Consider the following 25,230-nt stretch of genomic DNA (forward strand, 5'->3'; position numbering starts at 1 on the left):
CGCACACTATTGATTTCTTAAAGTGCCCAAGGCTCCTAGTGGACCCATCTATAGCCCATTGTACTAAATGCACCCCAGTATCCTCTAGGACGTAAGAGAAAAAAAAATATATATCCCTTAATGGTTCTGTACTCTCTAGCTGGGAATGGTTAGTTGTGGTTTTCAGCGATTAGTGAATGAAGCAAAGAGCTACACTCCAGTATTTGTTGAAATTCACAATTGTAGAGGCAACTTGGAATTCTAACAAACCTCACATTACGTTAAGAAGCTGTGCATGGGAGAGCTAAGCACTGGGAACCAGTTCTAATGGTCCATGCACTGAGGAGGATAAAGCTGGAGGACAAGTATGTGGTACAAGTTGGTGCAGCGCAACTTAGGAACAGGATAGTATAATATGCCATTCATTTGGACAATTAAAATAAATTCAGTCATTCTATGCATGACCATACTGCTACAATTTTGACAGCTTTTATTATATTTACATAGCACCAACATTATTTAGAGCTGAACAACTAAGGAGTAAAACGTGACAATACGATGAAGACCATTACATGAAATAGCAGACGAGAGCTCCACTTTCCAAGCCTTAAACATTTATTTTATCTACTGATGGAACAATGAGCATTTATTAGAGAAGACAGGGCACCTGCACATGACAGGCACGTTATGAGTGGAAACTAGGCACAACTAATCAATTTGCTAAGAACATTAGAGGTAGTGGTTACTAGCCTATGAGCTGGACGGCAGGTTATCATTAAAACCAATCGTCCCAAAGCACAGACTTGTCATATGCCAATGTTATAAATACATAAATACATTCAGAATATGACTAGATAAATATACTCACTTGCCAAGCTTTGGTTCCGCATAATTGACCATTACTGTACACCGCCTCTTTCTCATGCAACTTCCAGACATTTTCCGCTCATCATTGTTGGGGAGAGGTAAAGATCGTTTTTTTGCTTCTGTACTCCCTGAGATTGCAGAAAAATTTGTAACATCAGATAGGCTGATCCGCTGAGTTGGGGGAGCGCCTTTAGGAACATCTGAAATATGTCAAATAAATAAGCTACACCATTTCAGACAAGGTTGTATGCAGAGACCCAAGCAAGCCAATACCCTGTTCCGAGATGTATACAATTTTATAGAGTGAGAGACATCTAAATTTACTTGTGCGAGTCATATTTATCATTACCAAGCATAAAGTTGCTCAAGACCAAGCGACTGGTAAATACAACGCATCCTTGCCAAATGTCTAAGGGTAGGACACTATTAGTCACAAATAAACTCATGGCGCATTTAAGTGTGACCACATGCCACATTTACATTAGCCTCACGGAGTTCAGGATGAGAAGGGAACTAGATACAATGCCTTTGTAGGCATCACCCATAATAAGTATCTAAAAAATAAATACATTTTAAAAAGCTCCACACGACAGGTGGGTCCAACTCTTAACTCCGTTTTGTGCCAGTGAGGTTTGCCCATATATTGCTCACCGCACAATTGAAATGTAGTATAATAATTAAAAATCGATACATTTATGCAGAAAACTAGTTTACACTAATGAACCACTGAATTATACGGTATCAAAATGATGTATATACTAATATGATGCATGGCCCTCAAATATGAAGACCCTGAAGTCCATTGTGCAGTCTGCGGCTTTGTTAGAGAGAGAAAAAAAAAATTAGAAGAAACTACAGAACAGCTTGGCATGCATAGATGGAGGCATACTAATTACTGTAGAAATCCTTAATGTGACATTTCTGAAACAAAAAGGTTTTTATGGGAGATTACAGAAAATAAGATTTTAAACCTACCGGTAAATCTATTTCTCCTAGTCCGTAGAGGATGCTGGGGACTCCGTAAGAACCATGGGGTATAGACGGGCTCCGCAGGAGATAGGGCACCTAAAAAGAACTTTGACTATGGGTTTGCACTGGCTCCTCCATCTATGCCCCTCTTCCAGACCTCAGTTAGAGAACTGTGCCCAGAGGAGATGGACAAATACAAGGCAGGATTTAGCAATCCAAGGGCAAGATTCATACCAGCCCACACCAATCATACCATGTAACCTGGAACATACATAACCAGTTAACAGTATGAACAAACGACAGTAACGGTCCAAGACCGATGTCAACTGTAACATAACCCTTATGTAAGCAACAACTATATACAAGTCTTGCAAAGTTTCCGCACTGGGACGGGCGCCCAGCATCCTCTACGGACTAGGAGAAATAGATTTACCGGTAGGTTTAAAATCTTATTTTCTCTTACGTCCTAGAGGATGCTGGGGACTCCGTAAGGACCATGGGGTTTATACCAAAGCATCCAATCGGGCAGGAGAGTGCGTATGACTCTGCAACACCGACTGAGCAAACGCTAGGTCCTCATCAGCCAGGGTATCAAACTTGTAGAATTTAGCAAAAGTGTTTGACCCCGACCAAGTCGCCGCTCGGCAAAGTTGTAATGCCGAGACGCCTCGGGCAGCCGCCCAAGAAGAGCCCACCTTCCTAGTGGAATGGGCCTTAACCGAATTTGGTACCGGCAATCCAGCTGTAGAGTGAGCCTGCTGAATCGTATTACAGATCCAGCGAGCAATAGTCTGCTTCGAAGCAGGAGCGCAAATCTTATTGGCCGCATACAGGACAAACAGCCTCTGTTTTCCTAATTCTAGCCGTCCTGGCTACATAAATTTTTAAGGCCCTGACTACGTCCAGGGATCTGGAATCCTCCAGGTCACTTGTAGCCACAGGCACCACAATAGGTTGATTCATATGGAACGAAGAAACCACTTTAGGCAAAAATTGCGGACGTGTCCTCAATTCAGCTCGATCCACATGAAAAATCAAGTAGGGGCTCTTGTGTGACCAAGCCGCCAATTCTGGCACTCGCCTTGCTGATGCTAAGGCCAACAACATGACCACCTTCCAGGTAAGAAATTTCAACTCAACCTTGTTAAGCGGTTCAAACCAGTGTGATTTTAGGAACTGCAACACCACGTTCAGGTCCCATGGTGCCACTGGAGGCACAAAAGGGGGCTGGATGTGCAGCACTCCCTTTACAAACGTCTGGACTTCTGGAAGAGAAGCCAATTCCTTCTGAAAGAAAATCGATAGGGCCGAAATCTGTACCTTAACAGAGCCTAATTTCAGGCCCATATCCACTCCTGTCTGTAGGAAGTGGAGAAAACGACCCAGATGAAAATCTTCCGTAGGTGCATTCTTGGTTTCACACCAAGACACATACTTTCGCCAGATACGGTGATAATGCTTAACCGTCACCTCCTTCCTAGCCTTTATTAAAGTAGGGATGACCTCATCCGGAATCCCCTTTTTCGCTAGGATTCGGCGTTCAACCGCCATGCCGTCAAACGTAACGGCGGTAAGTCTTGAAATACACAGGGCCACTGCTGCAACAGGTCTTCCCTCAGAGGAAGAGGCCAGGGATCTCCTGTGAGCATCTCTTGTAGATCCGAGTACCAGGCCCTTCGAGGCCAGTCTGGGACAACGAGTATCGTTCGTACTCTTCTTCGTCTTATGATCCTCAACACTTTTGTGATGAGAGGAAGAGGAGGAAACACGTAGACCGATTTGAACACCCACGGTGTTACCAGAGCCTCTACTGCTATTGCCTGAGGGTCCCGAGACCTGGCGCAGTACCTCCGAAGTTTTTTGTTGAGGCGTGACGCCATCATGTCTATTTGAGGAGTTCTCCAAAGACGTGTTACTTCTGCAAAGACTTCTTGATGAAGTCCCCACTCTCCTGGATGGAGATCGTGTCTGCTGAGGAAGTCTGCTTCCCAGTTGTCCACTCCCGGAATGAAGACAGCTGACAGAGCGCTTACATGATTTTCCGCCCAGCGAAGGATCCTTGTGGCTTCCACCATCGCGACTCTGCTTTTTGTCCCGCCTTGGCGGTTCACATAAGCCACTGCTGTGACATTGTCTGATTGAATCAGAACCGGTAGGTTTCGAAGAAAACTCTCCGCTTGTCGAAGGCCGTTGTAAATGGCCCTGAGTTCCAACACATTGATGTGTAGACAGGACTCCTGGTCTGACCAAAGACCCTGAAATTTTTTTCCTTGTGTGACCACTCCCCATCCTCGGAGGCTCGCGTCCGTGGTAACCAGGATCCAATCCTGAATTCCGAACCTGCGACCCTCCAGGAGGTGAGCACTTAGCAACCACCACAGGAGGGACACACTGGTCCCTGGGGACAGAGTTATTTTCCTATGTAAGTGCAGATGGTACCCGGACCACTTGTCCAGAAGGTCCCATTGAAAAGTCCTTGCATGGAACCTTCCGAAGGGAATGGCCTCGTAGGCCGCCACCATTTCCCCCAGAACTCGAGTGCATTGGTGAACGGACACCCTTTTCGGTTTTAGCAGGTCTCTGACCATGTTCTGTATGTCTTGGGCTTTCTCTATTGGGAGGAAGACATTCATTTGTTCCGTATCCAGTATCATACCTAGGAACGGTAGTCGAGTTGTCGGAATCAACTGTGACTTTGGTAGATTTAGAATCCAACCGTGTTGCTGGAGCACTCCCAGCGAGAGCGCCACACTGCTCAGCAATTTCTCCCTTGATCTCGCTTTTATCAGGAGATCGTCAAATTATGGGATAATTGTGACTCCATGCTTGCGCAGGACCACCATCATTTCCGCCATTATCTTGGTGAAAATCCTCGGGGCCGTGGAGAGTCCTAACGGCAACGTCTGAAATTGGTAATGACAATCCTGTACAGCGAATCTCAGGTATTCCTGATGGGGGGCATATATGGGGACATGAAGGTACGCATCCTTTATGTCCAGAGACACCATAAACTCCCCCTCCTCCATGTTGGCTATTATCGCTCTGAGAGATTCCATTTTGAATTTGAATCTTTTTATGTACAGGTTTAGGGATTTCAGATTCAAAATAGGTCTGACCGAACCGTCCGGTTTCGGGACCACAAATAGGGTTGAGTAGTAACCTCTTCCCTGCTGGTGCAGGGGAACCTTGATTATCACTTGCTGTATACACAGCGTTTGAATTGCAGCTAACACTATATCCCTTTCCAATGTGGAAGCTGGTAGGGCCGATTTGAAAAATCGGCGCGGGGGCACCTCCTCGAATTCCAATTTGTAGCCCTGGGAAACTATTTCCAACACCCAGGGATTCAGGTCCGAACTGACCCAGGCCTGACTGAAAAGTCGAAGACGTGCCCCCACCGGTGCGGACTCCCTCAGGGGAGCCCCAGCGTCATGCTGTGGGTTTTGGAGCAGCCGGGGAGGACTTTTGTTCCTGGGCACCTGCCGAAGTAGGTGCTCCCTTACCTCTGGCGAGGAAAGAGGATCCCCGACCTCTTTTGGACTTGTGCGACCGAAAGGACTGCATCTGATAGGGTGTTACTTTCTTTTGCTGTTGGGGAATATATGGTAAAAAATTTGATTTACCTGCTGTAGCTGTGGAAACCAGGTCAGTCAGCCCATCCCCAAACAATACATCACCCTTATAGGGTAGTACTTCCATATGTTTTTTGGAATCCGCATCACCCGTCCATTGGCGAGTCCATAATGATCTTCTCGCTGAGACAGACATGGCATTGGCCCTAGAAGCTAGCAATCCAATGTCCCTTTGAGCATCCCTCATATATGACTGCGTCTTTAATATGGGCTAGAGTAAGGAATATAGTATCCTTATCCATATTATGAAATTGATCTGTCAGCTCATCTGTCCAAGCTGCAATTGCGCTACACACCCATGCCGACGCAATTCTCGGTCTTAGCACAGCACCCGTATGAGAATAAATACACTTTAAGGTAGTTTCTTGCCTGCGATCTGCAGGGTCCTTAAGGGCCGCTGTGTCAGGAGATGGTAGCGCCACTTTCTTGGAGAAGCGCGTCCAGGCCTTGTCCACAGTGGGGGGTGATTCCCAAATCTCCCTGTCCTGCTTAGGGAAAGGGTATGCAATAAAAATTCTTTTGGGGATCTGCGGTCTCTTATCCGGAGTCTCCCAAGCTTTTCCAAAGAATTAATTTCATTCATGAGATGTGGGAAAGTTAATAATCTGTTTCTTTTCCTTAAACATGTGTACCCTTGTGTCGGGGACCGAGGGTTCATCCACAATATGCAACACATCCCTTATTGCCACAATCATACACTGAATGGTTTTAGTCACCCTAGGGTGCAATTTTACTTCGTCATAGTCGACACTGGAATCAGAATCCGTGTCGGTAGTAGTGTCTTGTGTTAAGGGACGCTTTTGAGACCCCGACGGGCCCTGTGAGTCGGTCCAATCCGAGGATTGACCCCCTGATGTCCCCCCTAAATCAGCCTTATCAAGCCTTTTATGTAAAGATGCCACACTTGCATTCAACATATGCCACATGTCCATCCAATCTGGAGTCGGCACAACCGACGGGGACACACCACTCATTTGCTCCACCTCCTCCTTGGAGAAGCCTTCCGCCTCAGACATGTCGACACACGTACCGGCACCCCACACACACAGGGATTAACCTATAAGGGTACAAAACCCCAACCAGGTCCTAAGGAGAGACAGAGAGAGAGTATGCCAGCACACACCAGCGCTTAAAAACACTGGAAAAAATATGTCCAGATAGCGCTTTTTTATATATAATAAGCCAATTCCCACTCACTGCGTCGCTAATGTGCCCCCCTCCTCTTTTTTCCAGCCTGTGAATTTCAGCAGGGGAGAGACCAGGGAGCCAGCGTTTTCCTCATGCAGCTTCTGTGGAGAAAATGGCGCTGGTTAGTGCTGAGGATCAAGCCCCGCCCACCCGACGGCGGGCTTCGGTCGCAGTGATTTTTCAATAAAATGGCGGGGGATCATAGATTTACTGCCTCCGCAGCCTAATCAAACTGTATTTGGCCAAAATGTGAGGTTTATTGCTGCCCAGGGCGCCCCCCCCCCCCCCAACGCCCTTCAGTGCTGCTCAGTGTGTGTGTGTGACTGGGAGCAATGGCGCGCAGCTTACCGCTGTGCGCCTTACCTCATGAAGATCTGATGTCTTCTGCTGCCTAAGATGTCTTCTGCCTTCTCATCCGGCTTCTATCTTCGGCATCTGTGAGGAGGACAGCGGCGCGGCTCCGGGACGAACCCCAGGTGAGACCTGTGCTCCGACTCCCTCTGGAGCTAATGGTGTCCAGTAGCCTTAGAAGCAGTGCCCAACTTGACAAGCCAGCTCTGCTTCTCTCTCCTCGGTCCCACGATGCAGGGAGCCTGTTGCCAACAGGACTCCCTGAAAATAAAAAACCTAACAAAATTCTTTTTCACAGAAAACTCTGGAGAGCTCTCTGCAGTGCACCCATTCTCCTCTGGGCACAAGATCTAACTGAGGTCTGGAGGAGGGGCATAGAGGGAGGAGCCAGTGCACACCCATAGTCAAAGTTCTTTTTAGGTGCCCTATCTCCTGCGGAGCCCGTCTATACCCCATGGTCCTTACGGAGTCCCCAGCATCCTCTAGGACGTAAGAGAAACATGGAATATCACTTGATTCTCTTTTCATAGCAGTCTTGCACTGTTGGCATTGCAGCTGGGTGTTTAGGCTGGGGAACAGTAACACAGGGATTGACAATTTTTCTAAAATCTAGGAGCCAGGATGAAAGCATAGGAGCCAGAGACAGAGCACTGCCCCCCCCCCCCCCCCCCTAAAAAACAAAAAAAACACACACACACCACCAAAATATAAAACCGAAAAAAATAAACTCACAGCCACATTACTGAGCAGCCTCTCCTCCCCCAAGGCAAACCAACCCCCATGACCACACAACTAAGGGGGTACCCACTGGTATTCCAGCCGTCTACATCCACAGCTGCAGTGCAGCTAACCACAAGGCAAACAACCACCCCTCCCCTGCGGCCACAGTAATGAGCAGCTAACCCACATGGACTACCAACCACTCCACAGCCTACCCCCGGGAAACAATACCTTCTACCCTGTAGCCACATCACTATCCCTCTGAAGCCGCAATGCCTGACCACGCATATGCCCTATTATTGGAGATCTCTATGCAGCCGGAGTTTGGAGATAGCAGACAGAGCAGGATGAAACAGCAAGGCACAGCGGTCAGCGCAGGCTGGGACAGACCATCAACACATGCACTCCTGTGCAAGAAATGGCAGCTGCAATACAGGCACGCCTCCAAAAAGCTCAGCTGGGGCTGAAGAGGATCTGCTACCTCCCTCCTAAATCTGGTAGCCAGGCAACAAAATCTAGGGGCCATGGCTACCTGGCCCCTGGGATTTGTCGAGCCCTGCAGTAACATGTAGCCTGCACTACATAGCCAACACATTTCTGGTCACTTCAGTGTGAATCATTTACTTAAAACTAATATTCTGAAAGACCTTTCTCTATGAGGAGACATAATAGGTGTGGTTTTTTTTTTTAATTGTCAATGTCCAAATCAATGTGTATTCTCCAGGCAAGTTAAGTGCATAGCATTAAGAAGGTAATCTACAAATCAGGAAACAAAAATCTTCTAACTTTATTAACAGTCCACCAATAGTGATGTATGGATTTAATACAGCAGCCCTCAGACCTTATCTGCTATACTTTACTCAGTCTAGTCTGCAATAGATTTGACATAATTTGAGATCTAAATTTCAATCCAGTAGAGCACTCAACACCATAGGGTCAATCCAATCAAGTGCGAGTTTGCTGAAGAGTTCGGTCATGAAACTCGCATACAACACACAAATACGCGTACCCAGGAAATTAGAGATTTAATTAAAGAAGAAAAAAAAAAAATAGGATTTTAATACCCACCGGTAAATCCTTTTCTCCTAGTCCGTAGAGGATGCTGGGGACTCCAAAATGACCATGGGGTATAGACTGAATCCGCAGGAGACATGGGCACACTATAATAAGATTTTTCTTACCGGTAAATCTATTTCTCGTAGTCCGTAGAGGATGCTGGGACTCCGTAAGGACCATGGGGAATAGACGGGCTCCGCAGGAGATAGGGCACTTTAAGAAAGCTTTGGACTCTGGGTGTGCACTGGCTCCTCCCTCTATGCCCCTCCTCCAGACCTCAGTTAGGGAAACTGTGCCCAGAGGAGATGGACAGTACGAGGAAGGATTTTTGTAAATCTAAGGGCGAGATTCATACCAGCCACACCAATCACACCGTATAACTTGTGATAAACTTACCCAGTTAACAGTATGAACAACATAGCCACGGTACCACCGAAAACTATAACATAACCCTTACGTAAGCAATAACTATATACAAGTCTTGCAGAAGAAGTCCGCACTTGGGACGGGCGCCCAGCATCCTCTACGGACTACGAGAAATAGATTTACCGGTAAGTAAAATCTTATTTTCTCTAACGTCCTTGAGGATGCTGGGACTTCGTAAGGACCATGGGGATTATACCAAAGCTCCCAAACGGGCGGGAGAGTGAGGATGACTCTGCAGCACCGATTGAGCAAACAGGAGGTCCTCCTCAGCCAGGGTATCAAACTTATAGAACTTTGCAAAGGTGTTTGTCCCCGACCAAGTAGCTGCTCTGCACAACTGTAATGCCGAGACCCCTCGGGCAGCCGCCCAAGAAGAGCCCACTTTCCTAGTGGAGTGGGCCTTAACCGATTTCGGTAACGGCAATCCTGCCGTAGAATGAGCCTGCTGAATCGTGTTACAGATCCAGCGAGCAATAGTCTGCTTTGAAGCAGGAGCGCCAACCTTGTTGGCCGCATACAGAACGAACAAAGCTTCAGTCTTCCTGATTCTAACCGTTCTGGTCACATAAGTCTTCAAAGCCCCGACTACATCCAGGGACTCGGAATCCTCCAAGTCCCGTGTAGCCACAGGCACGACAATAGGTTGGTTCACATGAATAGATGAGACCACTTTTGGCAGAAAGTGAGGGCGAGTCCTCAAATCTGCCCTATCCACGTGAAAAACCAAGTATGGGCTTTTATGTGATAAAGCCGCCAATTTGGAAACACGTCTTGCCGAAGCTAACGCCAACAACATGACCACTTTCCACGTGAGGTATTTTAACTCCACAGTTTTGAGTGGTTCAAACCAAGGTGACTTGAGGAAACGTAACACCACGTTAAGATCCCAAGGCGCCACCGGAGGCACAAAGGGAGGCTGAATATGCAGCACTCCCTTCACAAAGGTCTGTACTTCAGGAATAGAGGCCAATTCTCTTTGAAAGAAAATGGGTAAGGCCGAAATCTGGACCTTTATGGACCCTAATTTTAGGCCCAAAGTCACTCCTGTTTGAAGGAAGTGGAGTAGACGGCCCAAATGGAACTCCTCCGTAGGAGCAGCTCTGGCCTCACACCAAGCAACATATTTCCGCCATATACGGTGATAATGTTTTAACGTCACATCTTTCCTAGCTCTGATCAGGGTAGGAATGACTTCCTCCGGAATCCCTTTTTCCGCTAGGATCTGGCGTTCAACCGCCATGCCGTCAAACGCAGCCGCGGTAAGTCTTGGAACAGACAGGGCCCCTGCCGCAGCAGGTCCTGCCTTAGAGGAAGAGGCCACGGATCCCCTGCGAGCAACTCTTGCAGCTCCGGATACCAAGTCCTCCGTGGCCAATCCGGAACAATGAGTATTGTTCTGACCCTGCTTCTTCGTATTATTCTCAACACCTTGGGTATGAGAGAAAGAGGAGGAAACACATAGACCGATCTGAACACCCAAGGTGTCACCAGAGCATCTACCGCTACCGCCTGAGGGTACCTTGACCTGGCGCAATACCGCTTTAGCTTTTTGTTGAGACGGTATGCCCTCATGTCGATTTGAGGCAGTCCCCAACGATCCGTGATCTGTGCTAAGACTTCTTGATGAAGTCCCCACTCTCCCGGATGCAGGTCGTGCCTGCTGAGGAAGTGCGCCTCCCAGTTGTCCACCCCCGGGATGAACACCGCTGACAGCGCGCTTACATGGCCTTCCGCCCAGCGTAGAATCCTGGTCGCTTCTGCCATGGCCATTCTGCTCCTTGTTCCGCCTTGGTGGTTTATATGAGCCATTGCCTGACTGAATCAGAACCGGTTTTCTCCGAAGCAATTCCTCCGCTTGACGCAGGGCGTTGTATATGGCCCTCAACTCCAGGACGTTGATGTGGAGACAAGAATCTAGGCTTGACCAGAGACCTTGGAAATTTCTTCCCAGTGTCACTGCTCCCCAGCCTCGGAGGCTTGCGTCCGTGGTCACCAGGACCCAGTCCTGAATGCCGAACCTGCGACCTTCCAGTAGGTGAGCACTGTTCAGCCACCACAGGAGAGAGATACCCTGGTCCTGGGAGACAGTGTGATCCTTTGATGCATTTGTAAATGGGACCCGGACCACTTGTCCAAGAGGTCCCATTGAAAAGTCCTTGCATGGAACCTGCCGAAAGGGATGGCCTCGTAGGAAGCCACCATCTTCCCCAGGACCCGCGTGCAATGATGCACTGAAACCTTTTTTGGTTTTAACAGGGTCCTGACCATGGCTATGAGTTCCTGAACCTTTTCGATTGGAAGAAAAACCTTTTTCTTGTCTGTGTCTAGAATCAGCCCCAAAAAGGTCAGACGCGTAGTAGGGACTAGCTGGGACTTCTGTATATTGAGAATCCAGCCGTGTATCTGCAACGTCTTCATGGACAGAGACACGCTGTCCAGCAACCTCTCCCGAGATCTCGCCTTTATGAGGAGATCGTCCAGGTATGGGATAATTGTGACCCCCTGCCTGCGCAGGAGCACCATCATTTCCGCCATTACCTTGGTGAAAATTCTCGGGGCCGTGGAAAGCCCAAACGGCAACGTCTGAAATTGGTAGTGACAGTCCTGCACTGCAAATCTCAGGAACGCCTGATGCGGGGGGAATATCGGAACATGAAGGTAAGCATCCTTTATGTCCAGGGACACCATCCAATCCCCCCCCTCCAGGCTGGCGATGACCGCCCTGAGTGATTCCATTTTGAACTTGAACCTCTTCAAGTACAGGTTCAGAGATTTCAGGTTTAAAATGGGTCTGACCGAACCGTCCGGTTTCGGGACCACAAACAGGGTTGAGTAATATCCCTCTCCTTGCTGGAGATGAGGAACTGTGACAATCTCCTGTTGAATATACAATTTTTGGATTGCTGCCAACACTAGCTCCCTCTCTGATGGGGAAGCCGGCAGAGCCGATTTGAAAAATCGGCGAGGAGGCAAGTCTTCGAATTCCAGCCTGTATCCCTGAGAAACAATCTCTAATGCCCAGGGATCCACCTGCGAGTGAACCCAGACGTAGCTGAAAAATCGAAAGACGAGCCCACACCAGATCTGCCTCCCCTCGGAAAGCCCCAGCGTCATGCGGTGGACTTTGCAGACGCAGGGGAGGACTTCTGCTCTTGGGAACTAGCTGTGTGCAGCTTTTTTCCCCTGCCTTTCCCTCTGGCAACAAAGGATGATCCACGTACCTTCTTGTTTTTATTGGAACGAAAGGACTGCATTTGACAATGAGGTGCCTTTTTTGTATGCTGCGGGGGGACATAAGGTAAGAAATTTGACTTACCAGCCGTAGAGACAAGATCCGAGAGGCCGTCTCCAAACTCCTCCACCCCTTTGTAAGGCAAGGACTCCATATGCCGCTTTGAATCGGCATCTCCCGTCCACTGTCGGGTCCACAAGAGCCGCCTAGCAGAAATAGACATAGCATTTATTCTGGAGCTTAATAAACAAATGTCTCTCTGAGCATCCCTCATATACAAGGCAGCATCTCTGATATGCTCTATGGTCATTTGAATGGCGTCCCTATCGAAGGTGTCAATTTCCGTAGATAAGGAATCTGCCCATGCTACAACCGCACTACAAACCCAGGCCGACGCCATAGCCGGTCGAGCAATAGTACCGGAATGATTGTAAATGTGCTTTAAGGTAATTTCCTGCCTGCGATCAGCAGGTTCCTTGAGGGAAGCCGTATCCTGAGAAGGCAGTGCCACCTTTTTGGACAAACGTGTCAGCGCCTTGTCAACTTTTGGCGAAGATTCCCAGCGTATCCTATCAGTTTGTGGAAAAGGATACGCCATGAGAATCCTTTTGGGAACTTGTGGTCTATCCGGAGATTTCCAAGCCTTTTCGCACAAATCACTTAATTCAAATGAGGATGGAAAAGTGACTTCAGGCTCCTTTATACATGTGTACCCTCGTGTCAGGGACAGGGGGTTCCTCAGTAATATGCAAAACCTCTTTAATGGCCATAATCATGTACCGTATACCCTTAGCCACCTTTGGCTGTAATTTTGCATCTTCATAGTCGACACTAGAGTCAGTATCTGTGTCATCGATCTGGGATATGGTGCGCTTCCGAGACCCCGAAGGACCTGGCGCCCCAGGGACAGGCATGGACTGGCTACCTGACTGATCCCTAGCTTCTGTCTTGTCTAATCTTTTATGCAATAGACATTTGCATTCAAGACATTCAGCATATCCACCCATTCCGGTGTCGGCGTTGGCGACCTGACATTCAAGCACTCCCCCTCCACATTAAGCGAGCCTTCCTCGTCAAACATGTCGACACACGCGTACCGACACTTCACACACACAGGGAACCCCTTTCCTGAAGACAGTATCCCTGTCAAGGCCCTTTGGAGAGACAGAGAGAGAGTATGCCAGCACACACCCCAGCGCAATAACCCTGGAGACCAACACAAATAGTTTTTCCCCAGCAGCGCTGTATATATGTAAACCGCCAATTATGTGCCCCCCCCCCCCTCTCTTTTAAGCACCCTTTCACCGTGTAACCAGGGGAGAGTACGGGGAACTTCCTCTCAGCAGTGCTGTGGAGAGAAAATGGCGCTGGTGAGTGCTGAGGGAGAAGCCCCGCCCCCTCGGCGGCGGGCTTCTGTCCCGCTCAAACTTAGTAAAATATGGCGGGGGCTCTTTTATATACATGTACAGAGCCCACTTGTACATGTATATAGTCTTTTTGCCATGCAGAGGTTTATATTGCTGCCCAGGGCGCCCCCCCCTGAGCCCTGCACCCTTACAGTGACCGGAGTATGTGAGGTGTATGGGAACAATAACGCACAGCTGCAGTGCTGTGCGTTACCTCAGTGAAGCTGAAGGCTTCTGTACTTCTAGCTCTGTGAGAACGGCGGCGCGGCTCCGGGGGTGGACGCCCAGTAAGAACCTGCGTTCACCCCCTCTGGAGCTAATGGTGTCCAGTAGCCGAGGAAGCAGAGCCTGTCTTTGACAAGAAGGTCTGCTCTGGATTTTTGTTACACTAAGGGTGAGATACATACCAGCTCACACCACAAACACACCGTACAACTGGATTAGCAGGAATACCAGATAACAGTATGAACGAAAAAACAGCAACAAGCTGAACATAACCGATACACAACCTTCGTGTAACCGAAACCAACAACCAACAATACATCTGCAAGTAACAGTACGCACTGGGATGGGCGCCCATTTTCTCTTACGTCCCAGAGGATGCTGGGGACTCCAAAAGGACAATGGGGTCTATACCAAAGCTCCAGACCGGGCGGGAGAGTGCGGACGACTCTGCAGCACCGATTGAGCAAACATGAGGTCCTCATCAGCCAGGGTATCAAACTTGTAGAACTTAGCAAAAGTGTTTGAACCCGACCACGTAGCTGCTCGGCACAGCTGAAGTGCCGAGACCACACGGGCAGCCGCCCAAGATGAGCCCACCTTCCTGGTAGAATGGGCCTTTACTGACTTCGGCAACGGCAACCCAGCCGTAGAATGAGCGTGATGAATCGTATTACAAATCCAGCGTGCAGTAGTCTGCTTGGAAGCAGGATTTACAATCTTGTTGGAAGCATACAGGACAAACAGAGCTTCCGTTTTCCTAACAAGAGCCGTTCTGGCGACATACATTTTTAAAGCTCTTACGACATCAAGAGATTTTGGGACTGCCACAGGCACCACAATAGGTTGATTTATGTGAAACGAAGAAACCACCTTCGGCAGAAATTGTTGACTATTCCTCAATTCTGCTCTATCCACATGGAAAATCAAATATGGGCTCTTGTGAGACAAAGCCGCCAATTCTGACACTCGTCTGGCGGACGCCAAGGCCAAAAGCATGACCACTTTCCAAGTGAGAAACTTTAACTCAACCTTTCTCAAAGGCTCAAACCAGTGAGACATCAGAAATTGTAACACCACTCCAAGATCCCACGGTGCCACAAACGGAGGATGGATATGCAGCACTCCCTTCACGAAAGTCTGAAGTTCAGGAAGGGCGGCCAATTCTTTTTGAAAGAAAATAGATAAAGCCGAAATCTGCACTTTGATGGAACCCAATTTCAGGCCTGCATCCACGCATCCCGAAGCGGTAAAGGATCTTCTATGAGCAATTCCTGAAGATCCGGATACCAGGCCCTCTGTGGCCAATCTGGAACGACGAGTACTGCCGGAACCCTTGTTCGTCTTATGATCTTCAACACTCTTGGAATGAGAGGAAGTGTAGGGAACACATAAACCGACTGAAACACCCACGGAGTTACCAGGGCGTCCACTGCACTGACATGGGGGTCCTTTGACCTGGAACAATACCGCGGAAGTTTCTTGTTGAGGCGAGATGCCATCATGTCTATTTGAGGAATTCCCCAACGCCTTGTCACTTCTGCAAATACCTCTTGTTGAAGGGTCCACTCTCCTGGATGGAGATCGTGTCTGCTGAGGAAGTCTGCTTCCCAGTTGTCCACGCCCGGAAGGAAGACTGCTGACAGAGCGCTCCCGTGCTTTTCCGCCCAGTGGAGAACTCTTGTGGCCTCCGCCATTGCCGCTCTGCTCTTTGTTCCGCCCTGGCGGTTTACGTACGACACCGCTGTTATGTTGTCTGACTGAATCAGGACAGGTAGACCTTGAAGGTTTTTCGCTTGCAGAAGGCCGTTGTAAATGGCTCTTAACTCCAGAACATTTATGTGGAGCAAGATTCCTGGCTTGACCATTTTCCCTGGAAACTTCTTCCTTGTGTGACTGCACCCCAGCCTCGGAAACTTGCATCCGTGGTCAGCAGGACCCAATCCTGGATTTCGAACCTGCGTCCCTCTAGAAGGTGAGAACTTTGCAGCCACCACAGGAGAGAAATTCTGGTCCTGGAAGATAGAAATATTTTCGGGTGCATGTGCAGGTGAGACCCGGACCATTTGTTCAGCAGGTCCCACTGAAACACCCGGGCATGACACCTGCCAAACGGAATGGCCTCGTAAGCCGCAACCATCTTCCCCAGCACTCGAGTGCATTGATGAATAGACACTCTTGCCGGTTTCAGAATCTCCTTGACCATGGTCTGGATTTCCAGAGCCTTTTCCGCCGGAAGAAACACTAGTTCCGTGTCTAGGATCATGCCCAAGAAGGGCAGCCGAGTTGTCGGGATCAATTGAGACTTTGGCAAATTTAGAATCCAACCATGATGTTGCAGAACAGTCAGGGAGAGTTCCACATTTCTTAGCAACTGCTCTTTTGATCTCGCCTTTATCAGGAGATCGTCCATGTACGGGATAATTGTGACACCCTGCTTGCGTAGGAGTACCATCATTTCCGCCATCACTTTGGTGAAGACCCTCGGGGCCGTGGAAAGCCCAAACAGCAACGTCTGAAATTGGTAATGACAATCCTGCACCGCAAATCTCAGGAAGTCCTGATGAGGAGGATATATCGGGACGTGTAAGTAGGCATCTTCTATGTCGACTGACGCCATAAAATCCCCCCCTTCTAGGCTGGAGATCACAGCTCGAAGAGATTCCATCTTGAACTTGAAAGTTTTCAAGTACGGATTGAGGGATTTTAGGTTCAGAATTGGTCTGACCGAGCCGTCCGACTTTGGCAAGACAAAGAGGCTCGAATAGAACCCTTCCCCCCGTTGGGACGGGGGAACCGGGACAATGACTCTCTGTTGACACAGCTTTTGTATTGCAGCATTTACTACTTCCCTTTCTGGAATAGAAACTGGCAAGGCTGATTTGAAAAATCGGCAGGGGGGTGGAGGCATCTCCTGAAACTCCAGCTTGTACCCTTGGGACACTATGTCTAAGACCCAAGGATCTAGGCCCGATCGAAACCAGACCTGACTGAAGATTCGGAGACGGGCCCCCAAAGGCACGGACTCCCGTAGGGGAGCCCCAGCGTCATGCGGTGGACTTGGCAGAGGCGAGGAGGACTTTTGGTCCTGGGCGCCAGACACAGCAGGCGACCTTTTTCCCCTTCCTCTACCCTTTGAAGCGAGGAAGGACGAGCCCCTTCCTTTTTTGTATTTATTAGGCCGAAAGGACTGCATCTGATAATGGGGCGCCTTTTTCTGTTGTGCGGGAACATAAAGAAGAAAAGATGACTTACCCGCAGTAGCGTTAGACACCAGGTCAGCGAGGCTGTCACCAAACAAGACACTACCTTTAAAAGAGAGAGCTTCCATAGCTTTCTTGGAGTCTGCATCAGCATTCCATTGATGAATCCACAGCGCCCTCCTGGCCGAGACTGCCATGGCATTGGCCCTTGAATCCAAGAGGCTAATATCCCTCGCCGCATGTTTTAGGTAAGCTGCAGCGTCCCCGATATAACCAAGAGTCAAAAGAATGTTATCCTTATGAAGGGTATCCATGTCAGATGCCAAATTATCAGCCCACTTAGCAATAGCACTACTCACCCATGCCGACGCCACGGCAGGCCAGAGGAGTGCACCCGTAGTGACGTAAATGGCCTTTAATGTCGTTTCCTGCTTGCGATCCGCAGGATGCTTGAGGGCAGCCGTGTCAGGAGACGGAAGCGCCACTTTTTTTGGACAGTCGGGGACAGAGCCTTGTCCACATTGGGAGATGACTCCCACTTCTCCCTGTCGTCAGAGGGGAAAGGATATGCCATAAAAATTCTTTTGGGAATCTGCCACCTTTTGTCAGGCGACTCCCAAGCCTTTTCACAAAGAGCGTTCAGTTCATGAGACGGGGGAAACTTCACCTCAGGCTTTTTCCCTTTAAATAAACAAACCCTTGTATCTGGAACAGGAGGTTCCTCAGAAATATGTAAAACATCTTTAATAACCACAATCATGTACTGAATACTCTACCAATTTTGGATGTAAACTGGCTTCACTCAAGTCGACACTGGAATCAGAGTCCGTGTCGGTATCTGTCATCTGGGTAAAGGAACGTTTGTGACCCTGAGGGGGTCTGTACCTGAGACAAGGCGTCCTCCATGGATTTTCTCCACGTTTGTGTCTGAGAATCAGATTTATCCAGCCTCTTAGACAATAACGCCACATTTGCATTCAATGTACTCAACATATTCACCCAATCAGCAGTGGGCTGTGCCGACAGAGTGACTCCCAAATCGTTCTCTGCGCCCCCAGTAACTTCCTCCGGGGAGGAGCATTCAGCCTCAGACATGTCGACACACGGTACCGAAACACACACACACTCACACTGGCAAAAGGGGACAAACCCACAGGGAAGCCTGTAGAGAGAACACAGAGGAAGTATGCCAGCTCACACCCCAGCGCCCATATACTACTAAAAAATAATATATGATGCCCGCGCTGTTTTATATAGCACCAATTGCATGTGCCCAATCCCCCCCCCCCCCCCCGTTTTGCTCCCTGTACTTGTAAGGAGAGTGGAGGTCCGTGCCACGCCCCCTCCCGGCACACTGTAGTCCCGCTCAGATTTACATTTTTATACTGGCGGGGGTCTCATATATAGTGCCCAGGCACCTCTAATATGCGTTTTTGCCAGTGAAAACTCCAGTAACCTGCTGCCCAGGGCGCTCCCCCATCCCCCCAGCGCCCTGCGAGTGCAGTTGGTGTGTGTGTGGGAGCATGGAGCGCAGCGCGACCACTGCGCTGTACCTCATTACTGAAGTCTTCTGCCGTCACTGAAGTCTTTGGTTCTTCTAATACTCACCCGGCTTCTTTCTTCTAGCTTCTGTGAGGGGGGTTGACGGTGCGGCTTCGGGGACAAGCAGCTAGGCGCACCAAGTGATCGAACCCTCTGGAGCTAACGGTGTCCAGTAGCCTAAGAAGCAGAGCCCTTAACTCAGAAGAAGTAGGTCTGACTTCTCTCCCCTCACTCCCACGAAGCAGAGAGCCTGTAGCCAGCAGGTCTCTCTGAAAATAAAAAAGCCTAACAAAGTCTTTCCAGAGAAACTCAGTAGAGCTCCCCTAGTGTGTGTCCAGTCTCTCCTGGGTACAGAATCTAACTGAGGTCTGTAGGAGGGGCATAGAGGAAGGAGCCAATTCACACCCAGTAAAAGTCTTATAGTGTGCTCATGTCTCCTGCGGATCCAGTCTATACCCCATGGTCCTTTTGGAGTCCCCAGCATCCTCTAGGACATAAGAGAAATTGTGGTAGTTGCGCGGCTTCTCTAAAAAAAATGCGACATGGGTGAAGTGCATGGAAAATAAGAATTTACTTACCGATAATTCTATTTCTCGTAGTCCGTAGTGGATGCTGGGAACTCCGTAAGGACCATGGGGAATAGCGGCTCCGCAGGAGACTGGGCACATCTAAAGAAAGCTTTAGGATCACCTGGTGTGCACTGGCTCCTCCCCCTATGACCCTCCTCCAAGCCTCAGTTAGGATACTGTGCCCGGACGAGCGTACACAATAAGGAAGGATTTTGAATCCCGGGTAAGACTCATACCAGCCACTCCAATCACACTGTACAACTTGTGATCTGAACCCAGTTAACAGCATGATAATAGAGAAGCCTCTATAAAAGATGGCTCACTACAACAATAACCCGAATTTTTTGGTAACAATAATTATGTACCAGTATTGCAGACAATCCGCACTTGGGATGGGCGCCCAGCATCCACTACGGACTACGAGAAATAGAATTATCGGTAAGTAAATTCTTATTTTCTCTGACGTCCTAGTGGATGCTGGGAACTCCGTAAGGACCATGGGGATTATACCAAAGCTCCCAAACGGGCGGGAGAGTGCGGATGACTCTGCAGCACCGAATGAGAGAACTCCAGGTCCTCCTCAGCCAGGGTATCAAATTTGTAGAATTTTACAAACGTATTTGCTCCTGACCAAGTAACTGCTCGGCAAAGTTGTAAAGCCGAGACCCCTCGGGCAGCTGCCCAAGATGAGCCCACCTTCCTTGTGGAGTGGGCATTTTAAGATTTTTGGCTGTGGCAGGCCTGCCACAGAATGTGCAAGCTGAATTGTACTACAAATCCAACGAGCAATCGTCTGCTTAGAAGCAGGAGCACCCAGTTTGTTGGGTGCATACAGGATAAACAGCGAGTCAGATTTTCTGACTCCAGCCGTCCTGGAAACATATATTTTCAGGGCCCTGACCACGTCAAGCAACTTGGAATCCTCCAAGTCCTTAGTAGCCGCAGGTACCACAATAGGTTGCTTCATGTGAAATGCAGAAACCACCTTAGGTAGAAATTGAGGACAAGTCCTCAATTCTGCCCTGTCAGAATGAAATATTAAATAAGGGCTTTTATATGATAAAGCCGCCAATTCTGACACACGCCTGGCTGAAGCCAAGGCTAACAGCATCGTCACCTTCCATGTGAGATATTTTAAGTCCACAGTGGTGAGTGGTTCAAACCAATGTGACTTTAGGAAAACTCAACACAACATTGAGATCCCAAGGTGCCACTGGAGGCACAAAAGGAGGCTGTATATGCAGTACCCCTTTAACAAATGTCTGAACTTCAGGCACTGAAGCCAGTTCCTTTTGGAAGAAAATCGACAGGGCCGAAATTTGAACCTTAATGGACCCTAATTTTAGGCCCATAGACAGTCCTGTTTGCAGGAAATGGAGGAAACGACCCAGTTGAAATTCCTCTGTAGGGGCCTTCTTGGCCTCCCACCACGCAACATATTTTCGCCAAATGCGGTGATAATGTTTTGCGGTTACGTCCTTCCTGGCCTTGACCAGGGTATGGATGACTTCATCTGGAATGCCTTTTTCCTTCAGGATCCGGCGTTCAACCGCCAAGCCGTCAAACGCAGCCGCGGTAAGTCTTGGAACAGACAAGGCCCCTGCTGGAGCAGGTCCTTTCTTAGAGGTAGAGGCCACGGTTCGTCCGTGAGCATCTCTTGAAGTTCCGGATACCAAGTCCTTCTTGGCCAATCCGGAACCACGAGTATAGTTCTTACTCCTCTCCTTCTTATGATTCTCAGTACTTTTGGTATGAGAGGCAGAGGAGAGAACACATACACTGACTGGTACACCCACGGTGTTACCAGAGCGTCCACCGCTATTGCCTGAGGGTCCCCTGACCTGACGCAATATCTGTCTAGTTTTTTGTTTAGACGGGACGCCATTATGTCCACCTTTGGTTTTTCCCCAACGGTTTACAATCAGGTGGAAGACTTCTGGGTGAAGTCCCCACTCTCCCGGGTGAAGGTCGTGTCTGCTGAGGAAGTCTGCTTCCCAGTTGTCCACTCCCGGAATGAACACTGCTGACAGTGCTATCACATGATTTTCCGCCCAGCGAAGAATCCTTGCAGCTTCTGCCATTGCCCTCCTGCTTCTTGTGCTGCCCTGTCTGCTGGGAATACAGCTTGTGAATGGCTTCCAAAACTGCCTCCCTGTCAGCGGGAGACGTCGGTAAAACAGACTTTTGGAAACGGCGAGGGGAATACGTCTCGAATTCCAATTTGTACCCCTGAAATATTATCTGAAGGATCCAGGGGTCTACTTGCGAGTGAGCCCACTGCGCACTGAAATTCATTGAGAACGGGACCCCACCGTGCCTGAACTTGTAAAGCCCTAGCGTCATACTGAGGGCTTGGCAGAGGCGGAAAAGGGTTTCTGTTCCTTGGAACTGGCTGATCTCTGCAGCCATTTTCCTCTCCCTCTGTCACGAGCAGAAAAGAGGAACCCTTTTGTCCGCTTGCCAACCAGGACTGCGCCTGATAATACGGCGTCTTATTTTGAGAGGCGACCTGGGGTACATCCCCTCTTTTAAGGCAATACTTCCAAATGCCGTTTGGAATCCGCATCACCTGACCACTTTACTGGAATAATTGGACAACGCACTTATACTTGATGCCAGTCGGCAAATATTCCGCTGTGCATCATGCATATATAGAAATGCATCTTTTAATTGCTCTATAGGCAATAATATACTGTCCTTATCTAGGATATCATATTTCCAGTCAGGGAATCCGACCACGCCAACCCAGCACTGCACATCCAGGCTGAGGCGATTGCTGGTCGCAGTATAACACCAGTATGTGTGTAAATACATTTTAGGATACGCTCCTGCTTTCTATCAGCAGGATCCTTAAGGGCGGCCATCTCAGGAGAGGGTAGAGCCCTTGTTTTTACAAGCGTGTGAGCACTTTATCCACCCTAGGGGGTGTTTCCCAACGCACCCTAACCTCTGGCGGGAAAAGGTATACTGCCAATAACTTTTTAGAAATTATCAATTGTTATCGGGGGGAAACCCACGCATCATCACACACCTCATTTTATTTCTCAGATTCAGGAAAACTACAGGAAGTTTTTCCTCACCAAACATAATACCCCTTTTTTTTGGTGGTATTCATATTATCAGAAAAGTGTAAACTTTTTCCATTGCCTCAATCATGCAATGTGTGGCCCTATTGGAAATCACGGTTGTCTCTTCAACGTCGACACAGGAGTCAGTACCCTTGTCGGCGTCTGTATCTGAGGTAACGGGCGCTTTAGGGCCCCTGTATGAGACGTCTGGACATGCACAAGCTGAGTAGCCGGCTGTCTCATGTCAACCACTGTCTTTTATACAAAGCTGACACTGTCACGCAATTTCAACAGTACATCCACTCAGGTGTCGACCCCCTAGGGGGTGACAACACTATTTCAGACACTCTACTCCGTCTCCTCTTCATTTTTCTCCTCATACATGTCGACACCAACGTACCGACACACAGCACACACACAGGGAATGCTCTGATAGAGGACAGGACCCCACTAGCCCTTTGGGGAGACAGAGGGAGAGTTTGCCAGCACACACCAGAGCGCTATATATATATATATATATATATACACAGGGATAACTTTATATAAGTGTTTTTCCCTTTATAGCTGCTGTATTGTTATATACTGCGCCTAATTTGTGCCCCCCTCTCTTTTTTAACCCCTTTCTGTAGTGTAGTGACTGCAGGGGAGAGCCAGGGAGCTTCCCTCCAACTGAGCTGTGAGGGAAAATGGCGCCAGTGTGCTGAGGAGATAGGCTCCGCCCCTTTCTCGGCGTCCTTATCATCCTTTTTCTGTATGTTTTGGCAGGGGTTAAATGCATCCATATAGCCCAGGAGTTATATGTGATGCATTTATTTTAGCCATATAAGGTTTTTTATCGATTTATTGCGTCTCAGGGCGCTGCCCCCCCCAGCGCCCTGCACCCTCAGTGACCGGAGTGTGAAGTGTGCTGAGAGCAATGGCGCACAGCTGCGGTGCTGTGCGCTACCTTATCTGAAGACAGGATCGTCTTCTGCCGCCGATTTTTCCGGACCTCTTCGCTCTTCTGGCTCTGTAAGGGGGACGGCGGCGCGGCTCCGGTGACCCATCCAGGCTGAACCTGTGATCGTCCCTCTGGAGCTAATGTCCAGTAGCCTAAGAAGCCCAATCCACTCTGCACGCAGGTGAGTTCGCTTCTTCTCCCCTTAGTCCCTCGATGCAGTGAGCCTGTTGCCAGCAGGTCTCACTGAAAATATAAACCTAAACTAAAACTTTCACAAAGAGCTCAGGAGAGCCCCTAGTGTGCACCCTTCTCGTCGGGCACAGAAATCTAACTGAGGCTTGGAGGAGGGTCATAGGGGGAGGAGCCAGTGCACACCAGGTGATCCTAAAGCTTTCTTTAGATGTGCCCAGTCTCCTGCGGAGCCGCTATTCCCCATGGTCCTTACGGAGTTCCCAGCATCCACTAGGACGTCAGAGAAAATTAGGGAAAACATCTTGGCTCCCAAAAAAGGTAGACATCAGGACCACATAGAAGACTGTTATTGGCTATACAGAAAGTGCTGGAGGATTTTAAAAGGGGTCAAATGGATGATTTCCGCATTTTTAATTAATAGTATACAAAAAAAGTCTGTACAGTAATTTTTCAACGCTCCCATACAAGCTTGCAAAAAGTTGCAATAAATACTTCAATACAGTATCTCCACATACCAGTAATTTAACTCTTTAGAGAAATCTCCATAGAAATAGATTACTTTATTGGGCAAATTATGCTATTTAAACCCTTCCAAGCGCGTGATTATTCACTATGAGGGGTGTTCCGCACTGTGTGCTGACATTTTTACCTGCTCTGGGAGCTGCACAAAAAAAAAAGCAAATTTCATCTATAAAACTAATGAGTTTGGAATTCGATTGCAATAACCTGCAGTGCGAGTTCACCGTGAGAATGTCTCAAAGGTTCCAACTTTCAGCTAACTGAACTGACCCCTATGCAGTAGGCCCTTGTTGGATACACAGATTTAAACTTGGCACTAAATTGATGCTCTCTGTAAACTTTGCTCCAGATTAAACAGATCATACATTGATTTTTGTAAAAGGTGCAAGCAAAATGAAGTGTCAATTGCTGTCTTGGCATTGCACACAGGTTGATCGCAGATCTGTCTTTTGAAGAGCTCCAGGCATTATACACTGGGGAACAGACCACGTGAGTCAACCCACAGCTAACTTAATCCGCCCCAAATAGCATGGAACCTTACAGAGACTTATTAGACAAAATTCATAGGGATAACGGAACAAAGGGTAATAAAGCAAGCATACCTGAACTCTTTTCGGTCGCATGGGTTACAGTATCTTTGAGATCCAGGGCAGCTACACTTTCCTTGTCTACTTCTGCTGTGGGCTCATATCTCTGTACCAAGGGATTTTTTTTCTTAAGCTTGGTTCCAACTTCATTTCCCGCTTGACCTTTTAAGCTGCTTCTTGTACTTTTCTTTCTTGTAGCAATATCTAAAGAAACAATTTTAAGAAAGGCCAACTTATAAATACAACATTGTTTGTAATAAGAGTTTACTATATTCCCTGATATATTGTGAGGGGGGGAGGGGGGGGGTCAGCGGTACATATACACATTTATTTTTTAAAGAAAAATCACAAATTACTCCTGTGTGTTCTATAGATTTTTTTCGATTATTGAACTGTAAATTCTTTTTGAAAGCTGCGTTAATTGTTTATTACAGATACATCTCAGCTGCTGGTTGGCGTGTGGTTACACAAGTCATCAAAGCGCAATACTAGAGGACATACGTAGTCTTCATGCTAGTGCTCCAATTTACTGTACCTATACAGTCTTCCAACATGAACCATC

General features: G+C 48.3%; 1 protein-coding gene across 3 annotated transcripts in view; it reads right to left on the reverse strand.

The window, feature by feature from the left end:
* SGO1 (shugoshin 1) overlaps window positions 1-25,230 on the reverse strand; it is a 280,791-nt gene that overhangs the window by 14,028 nt on the left and 241,533 nt on the right. For 2 of the 3 annotated variants that reach the window (XM_063922202.1, XM_063922201.1), the window contains 2 exons: window positions 24,684-24,872; window positions 848-1,046 (listed from right to left, as the gene is read on the reverse strand). In XM_063922202.1, the coding sequence (XP_063778272.1) occupies window positions 848-1,046; window positions 24,684-24,872 (388 nt within the window). The remainder of the gene's footprint in view (window positions 1-847; window positions 1,047-24,683; window positions 24,873-25,230) is intronic. The other variant, XM_063922203.1, reaches the window with a different exon arrangement.

This window comes from Pseudophryne corroboree, chromosome 5, assembly GCF_028390025.1.
Source record: "Pseudophryne corroboree isolate aPseCor3 chromosome 5, aPseCor3.hap2, whole genome shotgun sequence".
Taxonomy (NCBI): Eukaryota; Metazoa; Chordata; class Amphibia; order Anura; family Myobatrachidae; genus Pseudophryne; species Pseudophryne corroboree.